This window comes from Pipistrellus hanaki (assembly GCF_964339955.1).
Source record: "Pipistrellus hanaki genome assembly, chromosome: 12".
Classification (NCBI taxonomy): Eukaryota; Metazoa; Chordata; class Mammalia; order Chiroptera; family Vespertilionidae; genus Pipistrellus; species Pipistrellus hanaki.
In genome coordinates this window covers 13,824,984-13,843,862 of record NC_140514.1, presented here as the reverse complement: position 1 = coordinate 13,843,862, position 18,879 = coordinate 13,824,984, and the positions used below count along the sequence as shown (strand labels likewise).

At 52.3% G+C, this 18,879-nt stretch overlaps 1 protein-coding gene across 1 annotated transcript in view; it reads left to right on the top strand.

Annotated features, from left to right (window-relative positions):
• Nucleotides 1-18,879, top strand: part of PLB1 (phospholipase B1) — an 87,849-nt gene that overhangs the window by 44,768 nt on the left and 24,202 nt on the right. The window contains exons 27-37 of the mRNA XM_084900207.1: nucleotides 3,273-3,316; nucleotides 4,211-4,319; nucleotides 5,326-5,377; nucleotides 5,708-5,788; nucleotides 6,361-6,426; nucleotides 7,340-7,440; nucleotides 8,704-8,785; nucleotides 9,465-9,569; nucleotides 10,598-10,693; nucleotides 11,201-11,272; nucleotides 17,364-17,429. Coding sequence (XP_084756333.1) covers nucleotides 3,273-3,316; nucleotides 4,211-4,319; nucleotides 5,326-5,377; nucleotides 5,708-5,788; nucleotides 6,361-6,426; nucleotides 7,340-7,440; nucleotides 8,704-8,785; nucleotides 9,465-9,569; nucleotides 10,598-10,693; nucleotides 11,201-11,272; nucleotides 17,364-17,429 — 874 coding nt within the window. The remainder of the gene's footprint in view (nucleotides 1-3,272; nucleotides 3,317-4,210; nucleotides 4,320-5,325; nucleotides 5,378-5,707; nucleotides 5,789-6,360; nucleotides 6,427-7,339; nucleotides 7,441-8,703; nucleotides 8,786-9,464; nucleotides 9,570-10,597; nucleotides 10,694-11,200; nucleotides 11,273-17,363; nucleotides 17,430-18,879) is intronic.

Here is an 18,879-nt window from a genome sequence, read left to right as displayed (position 1 = left end):
GCTGCCTGGGAGCAAAACCGAGCCTCCCCTCCGGACCCCTGGGCCCCAAACGTTACTGAGGCTGTGAGGAACAGAAACACCTGAGAGAGAGGAAGGAAGGAAGCCGAGCTTATTCCAACCCGGAAAAAGTCTGAGGCCGTGGCAGCTGCATGTAGTCTTAGCCAGCGAGGGCCCTGGCCTCACATCACAGAAAATGTGGGAAACAAAAAATAGATGCGCCCGCCCACGGGTGATGGCGACGCTGGACCTGGCGTGCAGTTGGGGAAGGGAGGTGACCTGACACTCTTACAAACAGTTGGCCTGGACAGGTGCTGAGAGTCAGATACACACAAAGGCCACTTCTGCCTAACGTTCCTCTCTGCAGCAAGAGGGACATGTGGCCGCTGTGCCGCTTCTTCCTGCAAGTGAGGTCCCATATGAACTCACGTTTGTCTTGGAGTTCTCATTCCAAGGCCCCATCTGTTCGATGGCTGCTAGTCCTTTAAGCCCTTCGTTTGTTCTAAATGTTTTTAAATACCTGTCCCGGGATTCCCAGGTGTTCAAGATGAAGCTCTGGGTCAGAGCCTGAGAGACAGCTTGACACATGGTGGACTATGTAGACTGTTCCCCAAAGTGTGTTCCAGGGAACACCAGCCCCAGCCACATTCCTGAAGAGGGCAAAATTATTTGTATTTTGGGGGAAACATTACCTACCATAGCTTTCCTCTGGGGAATTCCCATGCATGTTAGCATATTAAGGGCTCTGAGATGATCTACAATGAAGAAAAAATTTTTTTAATTGTATCTATTTAATCCAGTGTTTCCCTTAATCCCAGAAGGCCTGCTTTGTTTGTATACCAATTAGCGTCCCCTGGAAACGGTCCACATACAAGCCCAGCGATTTTTAACTGGTGTGCCGCAGCAATTTTAAAACATGCAATCCCTGACTATTGCGTCAGGGGCACTGACTTCTTTCCCTTAGATTGTCAGTCATCGCTGTGAATGAGTCAAATGTATACCTATTTTTTTTTTTGTCAGATCGGCCAAAATTATAATATATATTCTGGTATGCTGAAGAATTTTAGTAATCAGTTTATGTGTGCCATAAGGTGAATAAAAGTTAAAAATCTCTGTACTAGACTAATCTGAGAAAAGCAGTTTTTCTGAAGTAAAAAATGCTCCCCGATTGGAAATACTAGACAGTGAATGATCCTACGAAAATTAAAAATGCAATTAGATCTGCTTCCTCTAAGGAAAGTGGACAGGGCGGGCCTCATGGAGTTGGACCGGGAAGAAGTGGACCCCGAATTATCGGGAGGTGGGTGGCTGTGAGCAGGAGGTTTGGCTGAGCGTATTTCTGAGGCCCCTGGACCTGTGAGAATCATAGCTTAACGGTGTGGACTTCAGAGCATTGCCTTTTCTTTTTATCGAACTCAGTTTGCTTGTTGGACACCATTCAAAGGACCAAAATAAAACTTACCAGAAAACGCATTTCTTTGTCTTGTTAATGAGTACAGCCTCACATTACCGAAGCTCCTTCGGCCAGCATTCCTGAGCATCTCCTCTGCGTTTCCCTGCTCTGTGCTGGCAGCGGAGGCGCAAGCCCAGCCGCTGAGCTCATGGTGTAACGTTGAGCTCATGGTGTCATTCCAATCACATGAGTCTGCACTTCTCCTGTAGACTCGCTGTTCGTATGGATCCGTTTTCTTTCACGCTTCACATCATCCTGGTCACAATGAGGGCTTACAATCCCCGTTCCATATGTATTTGTCTAATTCTCTCTTTTCTCCTGGAAATGTTCGCTCTAAAATGGGCTCAGAGAGAGAGAGAGAGAGATTCCGTAGCCTATTGGTCTTGATCGGCTAGAACACTTATTTTTAGAACAAAGGTACCTTTTACAGTAGAAAGCACTTGCCCTGTGTGTTTACGTGTGTCTCTGTGTTTATGTTTCTGTGTTGATTGAGGGAGAAAAAGAAGCAGAGTGAGAACACCGTGATTAGAGACGGTGCATGATTTATCACTTTCTTGCAAGTGTGGGGTGTTCTGATTTCGTGCTTTTAGTTCAAAGAAAGGAGGGTCAGAAGCAGCTAACGCAGCAGCGTGGTGGAAAATTGGGAAAGAATCAGAAGCTCATACAAATGCCCAACCATCGGCCAAGTTCGGGTCAGACGTTTTTTGGGAGGCGGGAGAGAAAGACCTGAGTGAGGCTGGAAGGGCAGGGCTCACCTGGCTGCTCTCTCTCTCCAGGACCAGGGACTGCTGAGCATTTGGCTTAAGTAAGCCCTTGACCACCTTGGTATGCAAGAGTCAACTTCATGCCAAGCATTCCTTGAGTAAAGCACAGCCATGACTTTGATTCATGGCCTGTGCTTCGGAAGCCTGTCCTGGTGGGCTGGATGCTAAACACTGTGTTTTTATGATCTATTGGTCTAGGCCAGTAGTCGGCAAATTCATTAGTCAACAGAGCCAAATAGCAACGGTACAATGATTGAAATTTTTTTGGAGAGCCAAATTTTTTAATCTTCTTCTAATGTCATTTCTCCAAAACAGACTCGCTCAGGCCGTGGTATTTTGTGGAAGAGCCACACTCAAGGGGCCAAAGAGCCTCATGTGGCTCACGAGCCACAGTTTTCCGACCATGGTTCTAGACGAAGGCTGGGATTGAGGAGGGAAGTGCAGAGGGAAAAAATAACAGTAAATGCAGTGCATCTGACCATTGAACTCTGTTAAAATAGGTATACTTCTCTCTTCCCACATATATTCAATTTTAATGCAGGGAAGGAAAGGAAATTTTGAGTGTGTCTTGGGGTTAGATTGAAGGCCAGAAAACAATTAGATTAGGTGAAATTAGACTATGGTAGAAAGGCTGTGAGATTGACCTCCCCACTAGACAGAAAGGAGTTATCCCTTTTCTAAAGGTTTCCAGCTCAAGCTGGTTTTTGTTACGTTTTGGGTTTTAGTAGCCTTTAGAAAGTTAGGGAACCTCAGCTTCCTATTCTGTCAAATGGAAATAGTGGCATAGACCTCATAAGCTTGGGGAGATGTGAGATAACTAATGCAGAGAGTGGAGTTCCTGGCTGGACACATAGTAGATACTCAGCTAAGCTCTCTCCCTCTTGATTTGTTGGAGAAATGAAACAGCTCTCTTTTACCTTCAAATCCTAGATTTGGGGGAAACCAGCCCATTGGGGAATTCAGATTTTCTCAGAATCCCTCAAACACAGAGATGGGTGGGTCTGGCACATGGATGCTAAAAACAAACAAAAAACCTCATACTGGCTTCCTCCCTGCAGTTCAGGAGGAGACGGCTCCCTGGAGACCGTGACCACCTTGCCGAGTGAGTAACCACCGGGGGCTGGAGTCTGTCCTCTCCTTGCATCTGACCCTCGGGTTTCTTGAGATGCCTCTCAGCTAGGAAAGGAGGAAACAGTGTCTTCCTTGGACTGCTATTGACCTGGGAGGAGGGGCTTGTTGACAACTAAATACCCTCGGCGTCCTGTCTGGGTAGGGGTCATTCTCTGGCCAATATAAATGAATTGTGATCATGTTTAGACACATTCATTGGAACTCCACTAAGCCGCCTGATCGAACAGAGCCCTCTGCAGAACAGCAGTGACTCTGTTAACGTGCGCTGCCGTTGCTCCCTGCTCAGCTCTGCCTTCTGCACTCCTATCTAATGCCTCTGTTGCTTCAAAGCACCTGGGGCAGAAAAAGACTGTGTACGTGAGGCATGCATTAAATTTTAATGGGGGTAATCTATGAATAACCAAACACTGAATTAATATTCTGTAAAATAAATAAATAAATAGAGAGGCATGGGGACAGGGGGCTTATAGGGCTGGAATAAACACCGTATTTGGAGCCCAGAGACCTGGGCTCAAGCCCTGTCCTTTCTGTGTGTTTGCCAGGTGACCAAGGGCAGGTCACCAGACATTCTGAGCCTCCTCTTCTTCAGCGGGCCCAGAGTGTGAGGAGACAATCAGATGAGACAGCGAGGATTCTCTGTGGATTGTAAAGGAGAGAGAGAGAGAGAGAGAGAGAGAGAGAGAGAGAGAGAGAGAGAGCGAGCGAGCGCGAGCGAGCTGGGAGGCCCTTGCTGTCCTGTCCCGTCCTGTTCCCTCCCGGGCTGCATGAGAGTGGTAGCACAGCCCATGTTGGCGACTCTAGACCAGAGGAGATCCCTGGCCTTCCCTCCTGAGCTCCGCGTCCCATTCTCCCCCTCTTCTCGCAGACATCCTTCGGAAGTTTAACGAGTACCTCACAGGCTACGCGCTGGGCACGGGCGAGGCCAACGACACCAACGCGTTCCTCAATCAGGCTGTTCCTGGCGCGAAGGCTGAGTACGCATTTGGGGAGGGGGCCTGCGGGAGGCACCCCCTTTCGGGGTAATGCTGCCCTGCGTGTGCCAAGGGGGCATGTATGCGTGTGCAGCAGTGCCGCTGAGAAGTCGGAGGTAGCAGCAGCAGAAGTGCCCAGCCTCTCAGGCCGATCTCCCAAGGGAGTCCCAGGGGTCCCAGAGGCCTGGGTTCCCTTGTTTCAGCCCCGTCAGCTGTGCTTCTGTCACACTGTCATCTTCTTACTGACGCCCATGCCCTCTGGTTGATGGGCACAGCCCAGAGCTGTTTGCTGAGCCTGGGGAATGGGAGTCAGGTCAGACGGGCCCACCGTCAGGTCCCAGGAGATCACCAGTCTGAGGATCCATCCCAACAGGGCCCTGAACCAGTGGGAGCTTGGGGTGCCCGGGACCCAGTCCTTTTGTAAATTACAAACCCACACACGTGTGCCGTGTGTATTTATTCTCCGTCTATTTCTAAGAGCATTGAGATACATTTATTTTTTAAAATAACATATTCTTAAGAGAAAAGCCACAGCCATGGCGGGGAGAGGAAAGCACTCCGTCAGTAGGAGCATTTGGATGGTTCCTGTGTCTGAGCATCATGCTGTGAGCTTCCCGGCAGCCAGGGCAGAAAGGGGAAGCATGCCAACGCTCCATGGACCTGAGTTCAGGAGCGAGGCCAGTCCTTCAGAGGCTACACATGGCGTCCCAGCATGGAATCCTAAAAGGCGCTTTGCACGTGTGGTTCTATTGAAAGGAGAGGATGAGGAACAATTGTGATTGGCAGGTCCTTTGACTACAGCGTTAGGACAAACACTCAGTGGGTTTTTCAAAGGGTTGTTTGTTGTAATAACTCTCCAGAACAGGCAAGGCGCTCCTGTCCCTGAGCAGCGGGGTCTCCGCCAGCTCACACAGTGAGGCTCCTGCCCTGGGGACCTCCAGGACAGACCCTTTAGGAGGGAAAAGCCGGGCACTGTTCCTGAACAGGACTGATCTCCTCTCCCTTTCAGGGAACTTACAAGACAGGTCCAGACTCTGGTGCAGCGGATGAAAGATGATCACGTGAGTCTGATTTACGGCTCCTTTTAAACCCTCATGCCCTAACCCACAAAAGTTCCCACGTGGACTGGTGTGCTGTGAGAACAGCGAGCCCCCCTGTCACTAGAGGCACCCAACCAGGGCCACCCTTCAGAGGAGATTGCGTTGATGGAGAGAGGTTTGTTGCTGATCACCACGTCCTTGAGCGTCCCTCCGGATGCTAAGATCCTGTGATCTATAAATAAACCCCTAAAGTCTGATTTTATGACTTCAAGCGGACAAGGACGTGTTAGCGCGGTGGTGTTTTAGATTTGCTTGTTGGAACTCATCAAGCCTGTTCCTCCCTCTGCGCAGAGAATAAATTTCCATGAGGACTGGAAGGTCATCACGGTGCTGATTGGAGGCAGCGACCTGTGTGACTTCTGCACGGATTCGGTAATGGGGGCCCGGCCTGCTCATGGCTCCTGACTTCGGCATGTAGGCTCGGGAGCGCCTCTTTGAGGACGATCCCTAGAATCCACCCTCGGATTGCACGCCCACACCTATGTGTGTGTGTGTGTGTGTGTGTGTGTGTGTGTGTGTGTGTCCGCGCACGGGCACACTCCTTACCCCAGGACCCTCAGGTTTCTGGCTCCAGGTAGTGTGAGGGTATCAGGTGGCAGCTCCATGGTGCTTCTACCCTGCCCCTCCCTCTTACAATTCCCGAAAATTCCAAAAGAAAAAGACTGGACCACCCCTCCCCCCCCCCCAAGCAGTTTGAAGGAGGACTCTCCATTTCTGCCCCTTTACGCAAGCTCTGGCTGAAGGTTCCAGTCTTCTGCTGGCCCATCTTTGATAGCAGCGGCTGCTCGTCTCAGATTCCGACGATGAGCTGGTGACGGCTAGAGGCCAGAGAGAGGACAAGTCCTTGAGGCTGGAGCCAAGGGGGCTTTCGCCCCCCCCCCACCCCCCACCCCACAGCCCTCTCCTCTTAACCAGCTCTTCCTCTCCCTCCTGTCTCTTCCCAGAATCTCTATTCTGCAGCCAACTTTTTTGACCATCTCCGCAGTGCCTTGGACACCCTGCACAGAGAGGTGGGTGGCACAGCTCAGGCACGGGGGGCAGGGCGAAGGTGGAGCGGGGAGAGAAGGTGAAGGCTCCTCCCCTTTCCAGAGGCTGGGGCCTGTGCACACGGAAGCCTCATTGCCTTTGGAATCAGCCCAGAAGGATCTTGGGCTTGACCAGGGAAGGCAGTGTGGGTGCTCATTGTCCCCCCAACCCGTACCCAGGACATTCCCTGGAGGCAGCAGCTGGGTGACTCTCAGGCTGGGCACTGCCTTCTGGGCCACACATGTGTCCAGAGCAAGCCCTTCCCCAGCACTGGGCTCTGCCCCCACCCCCAGCATAGGCAAGCCCCTCCAACCACCAGGCTGTTCTCTGGGTGGCTGAGTCTGGACCTGCTCAGCAGAGTTAGTCCAGGTTAGCAGTGGTCGGCAAACTCATTAGTCAACAGAGCCAAATACTAACAGGTATCCACAGTACAATGATTGGCATTTCTTTGGAGAACCAAATGTTTTAAACTTAAACTTCTTCTAACACCACTTCTTCAGAACAGACTTGCCCAGGCCATGGTCTTTTGTGGAAGAGCCACACTCAAGGGGCCAAAGAGCCGCATGTGGCTCGCGAGCCGCAGTTTGCCGACCACGGGGCCAGAGAGACATGGTCCAGGGCTAATGTCTGGCAAACAGGGTACCTAGCCCACTACACTGAAAGCTGACAGGTTTGGGTTCACTGACTGATGGCTGGACGGAGCTGAGCTCGCGGCATTTAGACTTGGGTCTGCCACCTCACCCCGTCCCCTGGGCTGCCCTTCGCTGCAGCCATGGGGAGCATGGCCACAGGATCCTGGGTGAAAGCCCAGTGTTGGCGCTTCCCCGACCCCCACTCAGCAACTGGAGGGAGAAGGTGCCCCTGGAGCCCCTCTCTTACCCCTGTCCTTATCCTCAGGTGCCCAGGGCCCTGGTCAACCTTGTGGACTTCATGAGCCCCAGTGTCATGCGGCAGGTGTTCCTGGCAAACCCAGACAAGTGCCCGGTGCAGCAGGCCAGGTAGGCAGGTGCTGGCTGCCCTCGGCGGCAGGAGCGCTCACTCCTGGTCTGTCTCGTGCAGCGGGAACGCCTTCGGGTCTCTGGGACGTGGTCTGTTCACGTGCCCAAGTCTGTACAGGGGGCCTTGTGCCAGGACAACTCCTTTTTGAGAGGTTAGAGTCATGATTCACCCCATATCCAACCTCAACGTGTCAGCAGGGTGTCTGTGATGTGGGGGAGCCCCAGGGAAGAGGCCAGCTGGGACAAAGGCTAGTGGCCCCAGCCAGTGGGGGGTACAGCATCGGATGGCGAAACGGAAGCAGAAGATACCTTCTATGTTCACGTATTTATGTAACAAATACTTGGACAGAACTTACTGTGAACTAGGCACTGTCCTGAGTGCTCTCTCTTTTTAAAAAAATTGATTTTAGAGAGGAAGGGAGAGTGAGAGGGAGATAGAGACATCAATGATGAGAGAGAATCATTGATTGGCTGCCTCCTGCATGACCCCTTCCCCCACCCACTGGGGAGGGAGCCCACAGCCCCGGCATGTGCCCTGACTGGGAATCGAACCATGACCTCCTGGTTTATAGGTCAACACTCCACCACTGAGCCACGCCATCTGAGCTGATAGCATGAAGTGCATTTCATGGGCATGAAATAATTCATAACAAAATAAATGCCACACTGGGCACTGGTGCCAACTAAGGTTTCTGAGGGCCTGAGCACGGGAAGCCCAATGCCAAAGGATGCATGTTTATTTTATTCGTAAAAATGAAACGTTTCACTTTCATTGCCTAAATTCATTCTTTTTAAAAATATATATTTTATTGATTTTTTACAGAGATGAAGGAAGAGGGAGAGAGAGTTAGAAACACCAATGAGAGAGAAACATTGATCAGCTGCCTCCTGCACACTCCCTACCTGGGATGTCCCCGCAACCAAGGTACATGCCCTTGACCAGAATCGAACCTGGGACCCTTCAGTCTGCAGGCCAACGCTCCATCCACTGAGCCAAACCGGCCAGGGCCTAGATTCGCTCTTTCGGTGTCATTTGCTCTGGCCCAGCGCCTGCAGAGCACTGCTTGTGCTCTGTTACTACGAGAGGATGCTCTTCCCTGCATCCTGAGGCCCCGTGTCAGGCCTGAAACCCGCCCCCAGCGTGTGCATCAGAGCCTCAGGCACAGGTGCTCCGAAGCCCGGGCTCCATGAGCTGCCGGTGCAGCGGAACCAGCCCCTTACTGGAGCTCGGGCTCCGGCCCTCCTGCCTCCCTCTCTGTGCAGCGTCTTGTGTAACTGCGTGCTGACGCCTCGGGAGAGCTCCCTGGAGCTGGCCAGGCTGGAAGCCATCACCAGAGCCTACCAGGTGAGACAAGAAGGGCACCATTTGGTGTGCTCTGTCCCCCACCCTCCGCCCCCATGCAATGTACACACCTGCCCAGATCCCCCGAGGGGAGAGAGGCACACAGGGAAGGGAAGAGCTGTTCAGGGTTTGAGGGAAGACTTCACCATCTAGGCCCCTTCCTCTGCCCCCCAGATCCCCCCGCCTGGCTGAGGCGTCTCAGGCACCTGGTTGGAGTGGGTTCAAGGGAGTCTAGGTGGCCAAGCCCCATGGCCCGACGCTTGGCCTGAGGAGGACCAAAGCCTTGGATACCTCATGGGATACCCTTCCCCTCCCCTGCACGGGGCCCAGCTGCCCCCTCACCTCCTCCGCGGGTGGAGAGGTTGCAGGTCCCCAGCCTGGGGGGGCTCTTGGGAGACTCTTCCCAGGTTTCCATTTCTTGTGGGACGTTCTGCCTGGCCCTTCAGAGCTTGCAGATCCCTTAAAAACAAAACAAAGAGGCGACCCAACCTGTTTCCAATTCTCTGGAAAGAGCTTTGCAATCAAGTGTGTTTGCCTGCTCAGCTCTGGGGAAGGACTGAGTCAGCACCACCACCCCCATTTCCCAGGGCGGTGGCGCTCTGCCCACCACTCCCACCCTTGCCCCATGGGCCCTGGGGCCACCGGGGGCCTGTGCTGAAGGCACCCATGGGTGTGTCCCCAGAGCAGCATGCTCGAGCTGGTGGAGTCCGGCCGCTACGACACACGGGAGGACTTCTCCGTGGTGCTGCAGCCCTTCTTCCGGAATACCAGGCTTCCCGTCCTGGAGGTACGTCCCTGCCCCACCCAGCGGGGCTCCCGGAGGGAGGAGGACAGTCAGGGCAGAAATGCCACGTGCTCCCCGCCAGAGAGTGAGCAATGTGGGAAAGACACGGGCAGCTCCCCAGGTGCAGGTCTGCTGAGCGCAGCCTCCTGGAGCACCTGAGTTGCATTCTCAGAGCCAGCCTGAGGTGGGAAAGCAGCCTCCGTGTTATGGAGCGTCTCCTAGGTGCCAGGCACTGTGCTTGCCACAAGTACCTTTGGAGGTGAGTTTTATTTTCCCCCTGGAGCGGAGGCTCAGGAATGTGAAGTAGCCTTCCTGAAATCATAGAGGAAATACAGGACACAGAGGCAAGATTCGAGCATGTCCGGCTCCAGAATACTCCTTTTCTGTCACCTACACATGGTGCTGTGGTCACAGAGGAGGGCCCTGGGCATTCAGGTTCCACCCCTGCTTGCTTTGCACCTGACATTCCCACTCTGAGCAGAAGACTTGTGAGGGGACCCGGGTGGGGACTTGCTTCTGTCCACCTGGGTGTCCATCCTAAGGGCCTCACCTGACTGGAAGGAGCTTTGAGCAACCTTGAGTGCCTCAGGAAAGGGGAAGGTGGCACACTGGTTTTGCCCAGGCCTTCCCTGAGAGTGGGTCCCATTCTCCCCACCAAGTCCACCAGGAGCATCTGGCCAATGGCTGGGAAGTAGCTTTCCCCATCTGGCTGGCCAAGACTTCCTTAGGGACTAGATCTCATGCCCTCAAGCATGGCATGGACTAGGGCATCACAACAATGTGCCTAAAATCAAATAGGACTCTTTTTTTGTTAAATAAGGGAAATTGGGCCAGAAGGACAATGGGGTTTAGGGTCACCCAAAACTATTGATCTGTGGGATTGCTCTGATCTCCCTCTTGAGGTGATCAGGCCCTGCCCAGTGGCTCAGAGCACCCCCAGGTGAGACGTGTGTTGAGGCCAGTCAGCTGTGGCTCCCTCTCCACCCTTGATGCCAACAAGGTCTTGAGGAAGGTCTGTTTCTCTCCTCCAGGATGGGCGCTTGGATATGTCTTTCTTCGCTCCCGACTGCATCCACGCAAGCCAGAAATTCCACTCCCAGCTCTCCAGAGCCCTTTGGGTCAACATGGTAAGTGAGGGGGCCCTGTTTCTCTGGGGTCCTAGTCTAGAGCAAAGCACCTGCCCCCATAGACTGGAGGTGCTAGTTCTCAGCCTTCCTTGGCCAGCAAGGTACAGAGGAGCAGTGGCCACACATCTGTACACGTCCATGGATTTAAAAACACAGAGTCCTTACGATCCCAGGATTAGCCACACTCTCTCCTCTGTGCTGATGACTCTTTACATGAATCCAAAGCAGAGCCCTCACATACATGCACCATCTTCTGTGTGTCAGGCACTCACATAGGCTTCTCACTGAGGCTTCTCAACAGCCCAGCTACATTATGAATGTATGAGGAAGCCGAATCCTAGAGAAGCTGAGAGATGTGCCCAGTATCACACAGCTGGCAAGTGGCAGAGCCAGGAGTGAAAGCCAAGGCCCCTTACATCGAGCTGGGAGCCTTCCCAGGGCAGGGAGATGTTCATTTCTGTGTAAACAAATTAGTACACCTGTGTCTCTCTCTCCTTCCCCAACCAGCTTGAACCCCTGGGAAGGAAAACGGAAACCCTGGACCTGTCAGCAGATATACCCCTCTCCTGCCCCACACAGGTAATGAGGGAGGAGCCCAGAGCTCTGACCCTGCCCTTCCACCTTCATGCTCGTCCCCAGCTTCCTCCTTGCCCATCTTGCTGTCCACTGGAAGCGGATGGCCTTTGGAGGGTGGGAGGAAGTGGATGAGAATGGAAAGGGGAGAAGCACTTATTTCTTTGGGTTGAGGATGAGGGTGGGGAACGTGGATTCTTGAGCAGGGGAGTCAGGAAGCCAGAAGGATGACCAGAGGCTCCTTTTATTTATTTTTTAAATATAATTTATTGATTTTTTTTTTTTTTAACAGAGAGGAAGGGAGAAGGATAGAGAGTCAGAAACATTGATGAGAGAGAAACACCAATCAGCTGCCTCTGCATACCTTCCACAGGGGATGTGCCTGCAACCAAAGTACATGCCCTTGACCGGAATCAAACCTGGGACCTTGCAGTCTGCAGGCTGACTCTCTATCCACTGAGCCAAACTGGCTAGGGCAAGAAGGCTCCTTTGAGCAGCCGCGCATGAGGCAGATAGGAAAGTCAGTCTGCAGGTGGAGGCCAGGAGAGAAGCCAGCCGGTCAGAAGTTGTGATCAGTGTCTGTAGAGCCTGAATGGGGAGTTTCCAGCAGAAAGAGGGTCAGAGGACGGCCCGGGAGCTGTGTGGAGAAGGCCACATCGCAGTGGCCTTTGTGAGGGCTCTGGTAAGGACTCAGCTCCTTTAAGGAATGTACGTGGTTATTCAACTTGATCTCGGGCCTAGGGTAGGGGTAAGTTCATGTTCCCACTGCCTTCAGCTCTCCCAGCCTGGCCCTGTCTCATGACTTGTTAACCAAATAAGGCCGAGGCCCGAGAGCCCTCAGTGGCAATAGAAGCAGAGGGGCCTGACCCAATCTGGGACGCTGGGTTCCCTCCTGGGTAGGCTGCATCACTGGCTCCCACCCTCCGGCAGGACAGGAAATGGCCCTATAGCTCCCCCGTGTGTCTGCCAGGGCTCCAGAGAGGGTGACAGCACCCTGTCTGCTACCTTCCTCACCCCAGTCTGCAGCCCAGGCTCAGTCTCTGTGCCATCAGCCTTAGTCTGGAGAACAGGAGTGATGGGAAGAAGGAATGCAGAAGTGAGGGCAGAGGCAGCAGAGGGCTTGGTGGCTGGGTCTGGTTCTTGGAGCAAAAGAGATAGTAACAACCAGTGTGTGGATGCCTCCACTCAGAGGCCAGCTGCTGGCCCAAAGGCTGGGGAGCCCCCAGAGGACTGTGCTGTGCCAGCTGTAAATAGTCTAATGCAAAATCCTGAGCATGGCTAAGGGGACCTTGGGGAGGAACCAGACAACCTCTGTAGTGGGGGTACTTGGGGACTCAGAGAAGAGACTATAAACCATGCTGGAGGTAAATCCTATATAATAAAAGGCTAATAGGCAAATCAACCAAACGGTGGAATGACCAGTTTCTATGATGCTCAATTCAGGAGCTGCCCCCTGGTGGTCAGTGTGTTCTAGCGGGGGAGTGCTGCTCAGCCAGAAGCCAGGCTCACGGCTGGCCAGCACAGAGGCGGTAGGAGCCTCTCCCACCTCCATAGCAATGCTGAGGATGTCCCAACTGATGGCTTAGATAACCAGGCCTAAGCCATCAGTCAGACATCCCCTGAGGGCTCCCATACCACAAGAGGTGCAGGCCAGGCTGAGGGACCCCCCTCCCTGAGTGCACAAATCTTGTGCACTGGACCTCTAGTGTTTCAATATTTTTACACCCATATGATTACATTGAGCATCAGCCATAGATGTTCACTCTGCCCATTCAACCTTCCACTAAATAGTAAATGTGATAACAGTCCATTCCAGGGGTCTGTCATTACTCTTCCTCCCCACAAACGTTTATTAAGTACCAGGTTGGAGCCTCGGCACTGGGTCGCCATGGGCCTCAAGGGGACCTGTGCCAATTCTCTGCCCCAGCAAGGAGCCCCGACAGGGTGCCTCTCCACCAATACTCAAGCCACGGTGGGCTCTGCTCCTCCTCCTGGCTGAGCCTGGCTGAGCCTTGGTGAGCAGAGGAGAGCAAATCCAACCTCCTAGAGCCCTAGAAGCCCAGCCTGGAGGAAACGGTTGCCAGGCAACCCTGGGGCCCATTCCCAAAGGCTCCATCTGTCAGCTAGCCCCACTTCACCGCACCAGGCAATGTAGCATTCTGTGTTCCTCAGGTCCCATCTGCTCCCTCCCGTGTGCCCGCCCGAGAGCTATATAAAGTCCACCAGCATCTCAGTGTGAGCTGACGGGGGCCAGGCAGCTAGTATTTTAGTGCGAGCCGTGTCTAAACATAGAGGCGACAGGCAGGACCCAGCCGGGAGAGAAGAGAGCGATGGGGAGCTTTCTCAGACTCCTCCCTGCCCTTCCCCTGCCCCAGCCAACTGCAAGTGCATTCTGCCGGGCCAGCTCGGGCCCTTAACACTCCATGGATTTCTAATGGACTTTCGGGCTGGACAAATGATTTCACAGCCAACTTTTGAATAGCCACTCTGTGGACTCCTCTTCCTGCCTTTATTACCTAACTCAGGAAGCTGGCGGCGGCTCCTCAGGCTTGGAAGAAAGCAGCTGAAGACCAGCCCCGTCCTTTCTAAGCTCTTACTCATCTTGCTCTTTCAAAGTGTTTGACAGTTAACCCTCTGCTCCCTGAGTTTCCTAGATGTGAAAGCACCTCGTTGCTCTGTTTTCTAGTTGTTTCCCCTTCTTTTAAAATTTTCATTTATTGTTTTTTTATTTATTTTTTAGAGAGAGATTGTGGGAGGTGGGAGGAGATTGACTTGTTACATCTATTTATGTATTCATTGGTTGATTCTTATATGTGCCCTGACCATGGATTGTACCTGCAACCTTGGCTTTTGGGAACGACACACTAACTGAGCTGTCCAGCCAAGGCACCTATCTGTTTTAATGACCCTCTTCTCCTCTTCCAGCCTTGCAAATGTGGACATTGTCCAATCTCGTTTCAGCCCTGTTCTCTCATCTCTCTCTCCCCCCTTCCCCTCACTTGGAGATTTGCCCATTTCCGGGGCTTCCTGTTAAATTCCTTTGCACCAGACTCCCCAGTCTGTGTCTTCATTTCTTTCTTTCCCAGCTCCCCTCTGTCTGTCTAACCCCTGAGAGCTGTTCCCCCTGGATGCTCTCTCTGCTACAAGGTCACTGAGACGGCAGCTGAAAGGAATGAATGGTCAGGGCATCCGCTAAGCAGGGAAACCAGAGAGAGGCGCAGAGAGAGGCAGAGAAAGAGAAACCAAAATCATCTCCAGCAATAGCACAGCCAGCCTTTTATTTTTGAAAACGCGGAGGTTTGTTGGATTCCATTGTGCATGTTGTTTGATGGTGTTTCTATTTCGAATGACACGTGGGGGACACTGTGACCTTCTGAATGCTTTGGACTTCTGAATCCCCTGATCCTGCCCTGACCTCACAATCACCTCAAACTCAACAAGCTCTCATTCAAAAGCCCATTTTTTAATATGAAGTGTTAAAATAGGAACTAAATATCTGTCTTCCCAGACTCTGCTCCTTAGGGCTTTCCTGTTTCTGTCGCTGTCGTGGTTTCCACCATTCTACAGGCATGGAACCTCAGGCAGGACCCTACCTGATAGGAGACTTCCCAGTGCCCCTCCCACCTGCCCCTGCTTTCCATTCTTCCCCCTCCCTCCCCCCATCCCCATTCAGATTCTTAGCACTTTGCAGGTTAAAGGTTACCTGGTCCTATCTTCCCATCATAAAACAACAGAGAACTCTATAACCTTAGGTTCTCAGCAGGAGGGCCTTGGCGTCCTGTTGTGACTCTCGTTGGATAAGTGAATTCTTCTACCACATCCTCCCACAGCCTCTACTTACATGTCTGTACTTTCCGGGCGGTGGCAACCCATGACCAGGTTGTGAAATTAGCCTCGTAGGTCATGAACCAGCCCAGATGGGATGGGATGGGATGGGATGGGATGGGATGGGATGGGATGGGATGGGATGGGATGGGATGTCAGAGGTCATGGCTGCTATGTTATGTCTCCTCCCTCCCACCACCCTTCCCTGATCTTCTCTTCAGCGCCCTGAACCATTTATGGCAGAACAGCCTCGCGAGCCCTGCCTCACGTAGCAGGCATGCCTTCTTGGAGCATGGCCCCTCTCCAGGGGGCTCCCCAGACCTGCCTGTTTGGTCTGAGCAGCACAGACAGAGCCAGAAGCACCACTCCTTCGTGGTGGAACTTTAAACCTGTGACACAGCCAAGACGAACGTGACCTTTTCCCAAAGCCTCTGACGCATGATGCTGACTCACGTCAGGTGGCTGTCCCGGCTCTGCCCCCACCGCCAGGCAGGCCACACCGTCTTTGCAAAGACTTCCTTGTGCTGGAATTGAACGGGCTTCACCTTCTGCTTACGGGTGTTATCAGCAGAGTCAAAGAGAGCCAATCAGATCAAACAGTAGGCTCTCTCCTCCATGGCATCTGCTCAACTCCAGGCCTGGAAGCCACTCTGACTCATGCACGTACCAGCAGCTTCTGGTCAATAAAACAAGCCCTGGGCGCCTGGCTACCCGTCTGCTACTGCCCTGGACCTGTTCATACGGTTCCTGCTTTGACCTCATTCCCTGCTGAATCCCAGTGTCTCCCTGACCTCTGACCCTTTGACTCAGTTGGCCCTCTCTGGCCCCTCTCCCAACCCTTGCAGCGGATGACCAGGCACACTCTCCAGTCTGACATTCAGCACCTCCAGGAGAGCAGGGTGCACCTCTGCCCTCTGGTTCTTCCTGTGCTTCTCACTCTGGGACTAGCTCCAGGCCCCAGACCCTAGGCCCAGTCAGGGTTCCCTTGAAGTGGGGGGGAGTATGTTAACTAGAGACCCACCCACCGCTGGTCTGGTCTTTGAGAACCGTACATCCCCAGATCTCACGGCCATTCCTCCCCAATCACTGCACTATGGCACACTATTCTTTGACATTTCACCGCCGCCTGGAAACTTCTCACGCTCTCTATCTGCCTATTTTGAACACCTCCCTGTATCCTCCCCTCATCCTAGCACTTAGCACGGTGCTCTGAACACAGGGGGCACAATGAAAGTGGGCCAGTTATGTATAGAAAGCTCCCAGATTGCCCTCGTGATGGCGAATGCTCTGGAATGCTAAGTAACATGAGCCGGAGACAAGCCTGGTTAGCTGTGGGGACACACCGCGTAAGGCCTCTCTGCCTCGCACGGTTGCAGGTGGTCCAGGGCGCCCTTCCTGCTCTCGGCCCTGAGTACTCCTCCAGCCCATGTGTCAGCAGGAATGCTGACACTCAGGAGGAAGGAGAGACGTGTGTGGTGCCCAGGGAGCCAGGGCCCGTGTGGGGGGCTGGGACTTTGGCGTATGTAGATTTGTTTCTTCAATCGAAGGAAAATGAAATGTCTCGGGAAAATGTCTGCTGAGTCCATTTTCCACTCCCTCGGTGTCTGACCACACAGGGCCTGACAGTGTGAGGAATGGAACCAGGTTGTTCCTGGTCAGCAGGGCCTGCCCAGGCAGGTCAGGCCCTGTTCTCACTTACTACTTGCTCAGTGCCTGGAACAGACCCCTCGCTCACTCTGGGCCTCAGTTGCTCTTCCTCTGTAAAATGAGGGTTTCCTGGGGCTGTGAACTCAGATCTGATGCCTAGCAGGAACATGATGGTGTGAATGGGATCAGGATGCGAGAGAGGCCGTGGCAGGACTGGCACCGAAGAGAGCCTGTTTCTTCTGTAACGAGGGGGAAAGAAGACATTAAAAGCAAATTGATCATCATAACACTGTTTATAAAAGGAAAAAAATTGCTATAATGTAAATCTCTTGCCAGAGAAATCACAAAGGAAAGAAAACAGATCAGTGTGATGATTAGGGCGATGTTCTCAGATCCCTGAATAAAACATACATGGCCCTATTTTAGGCCTTTCCTTTATCCCTTGCCAAAGACGATATGAAAAACCCCCTAAGGAATGAACAAAATTATGTTTACACAGTTCTTTTTTATTTGAGTGCAGAAAACTCACATCAAATAAATCTAGAGGACAGGATTATTAGTTCTTTCCTAAGCAACCTCTGATATTGTCAGATAACCTCTCCTTGTGGTTTCTTTTCTCTCTTAGAATGAGCCTTTCCTGAGAACCCTCCGGAACAGTAACTACACATACCCCACCAAGCCCGCCATCGAGGTAACTCCTGGTGCCCAGCTGCCTCTCTCGGGGACAAACCATTCCCACCTGCCAGTGACTCGGGGTGGGACGGAGGTCTCAGAGTGGTAGTTAGCTTAAGCAGGAGTGTGCCCTTCTTACATACTGAAAATGGAAATGTTAAAAAAAAAAAAAAAATTGCCTGAACCACAGAGTTCCAGGATTGTCCTAACATGTTCTTCGGAGCTTACCTGACATTAGCAGCCAACAAGAGGAAGTGGCCATGGATGTTTGACCTTTGTACAAACATCATTTCTGATTAGGCAACTGAGCTTTTCAAAGGATGAAGGGGAGGCCATAGGTATGATGTGCCACTGACTTCCTGAAAGGTGGAAGCCGAGTGGAAAGAATCTCAATTCCAGGGCCCGGGCCCAACAGGCAGTTGATGCATATCCAGGCGGGTCCCGAGCCTGGTTGGGTTCCAGTTAATGGTACTGGCTTTGAGGGACCCCAAGGATTCGGGGCCCACGGCTTTAATGATTACTACTCCAAAGATGATGGCTTAGAGCCGTGGTTGGCAAACTGCGGCTCTCGAGCCACACGCGGCTCTTTGGCCCCTTGAGTGTGGCTCTTCCACAAAAGACCATGGCCTGGGCGAGTCTATTTTGAAGAAGTGGCCTTAGGAGAAGTTTTAAGTTTAAAAAATTTGGCTCTCCAAAAAAATTTCCATCGTTGTGCTGTTGATATTTGGCTCTGCTGATTAATGAGTTTGCCGACAACTGGGCTAGAGGATCCTGGACCACACCAGGCCTGTCCTCTGTCTTATGTGTCTTTGCTTCTGCTGCTTTAGATGAGTTCAAAACCCAGCCCTACAAGGTGTGGTTTTTTCAATAGCTTGCTATTTTAGCCACAGACAGGCAACATCATTAGAAATGCAAAGTCCCGGACCCCACCCCAGTCCTACTGAACCAGCATCTGCAGTTAACAGGGTATGGGGCACACTGCAGTGTGGGGTTCTCCCCTGTGACAGACCCCAACTGTGTCTCTTCATCGGTATGGTACTTGCTTGTCTCTGGCTCACCGCTGACTGAGATAGTTCTAAAGTACTCACAGTTATAGAACATTTTTTAAAATGCCCCCTGATATTTGTCATAGCACAACAAGCACATTCTTGACTTGAGTAGAACATCCACACAGAAGAAGGAATCCATGCGTGTGGTGAATTGAGCAATTCCTTGGAATAAACTGAATTATATCAAATTAAGCAAATAATATTTAAAAGAAGTTTCATTTTGCTCCCTGGTGAGAATAGTGTTTTGAGAAGGCTTGTCTTTGTCATCATCTGATTAAAACAGAAGAAATGAGCTTCCAAAACCTCTGTGGAGAATCAGCCAACCAGTCAGTGCCTGTCTGTGGAGCCCTACTGTGCGCTCAGCACTGGGCTTGTCCCTCAGGCCATCTTAGGGACATGCAGGTATTTGCACCTCTGGAG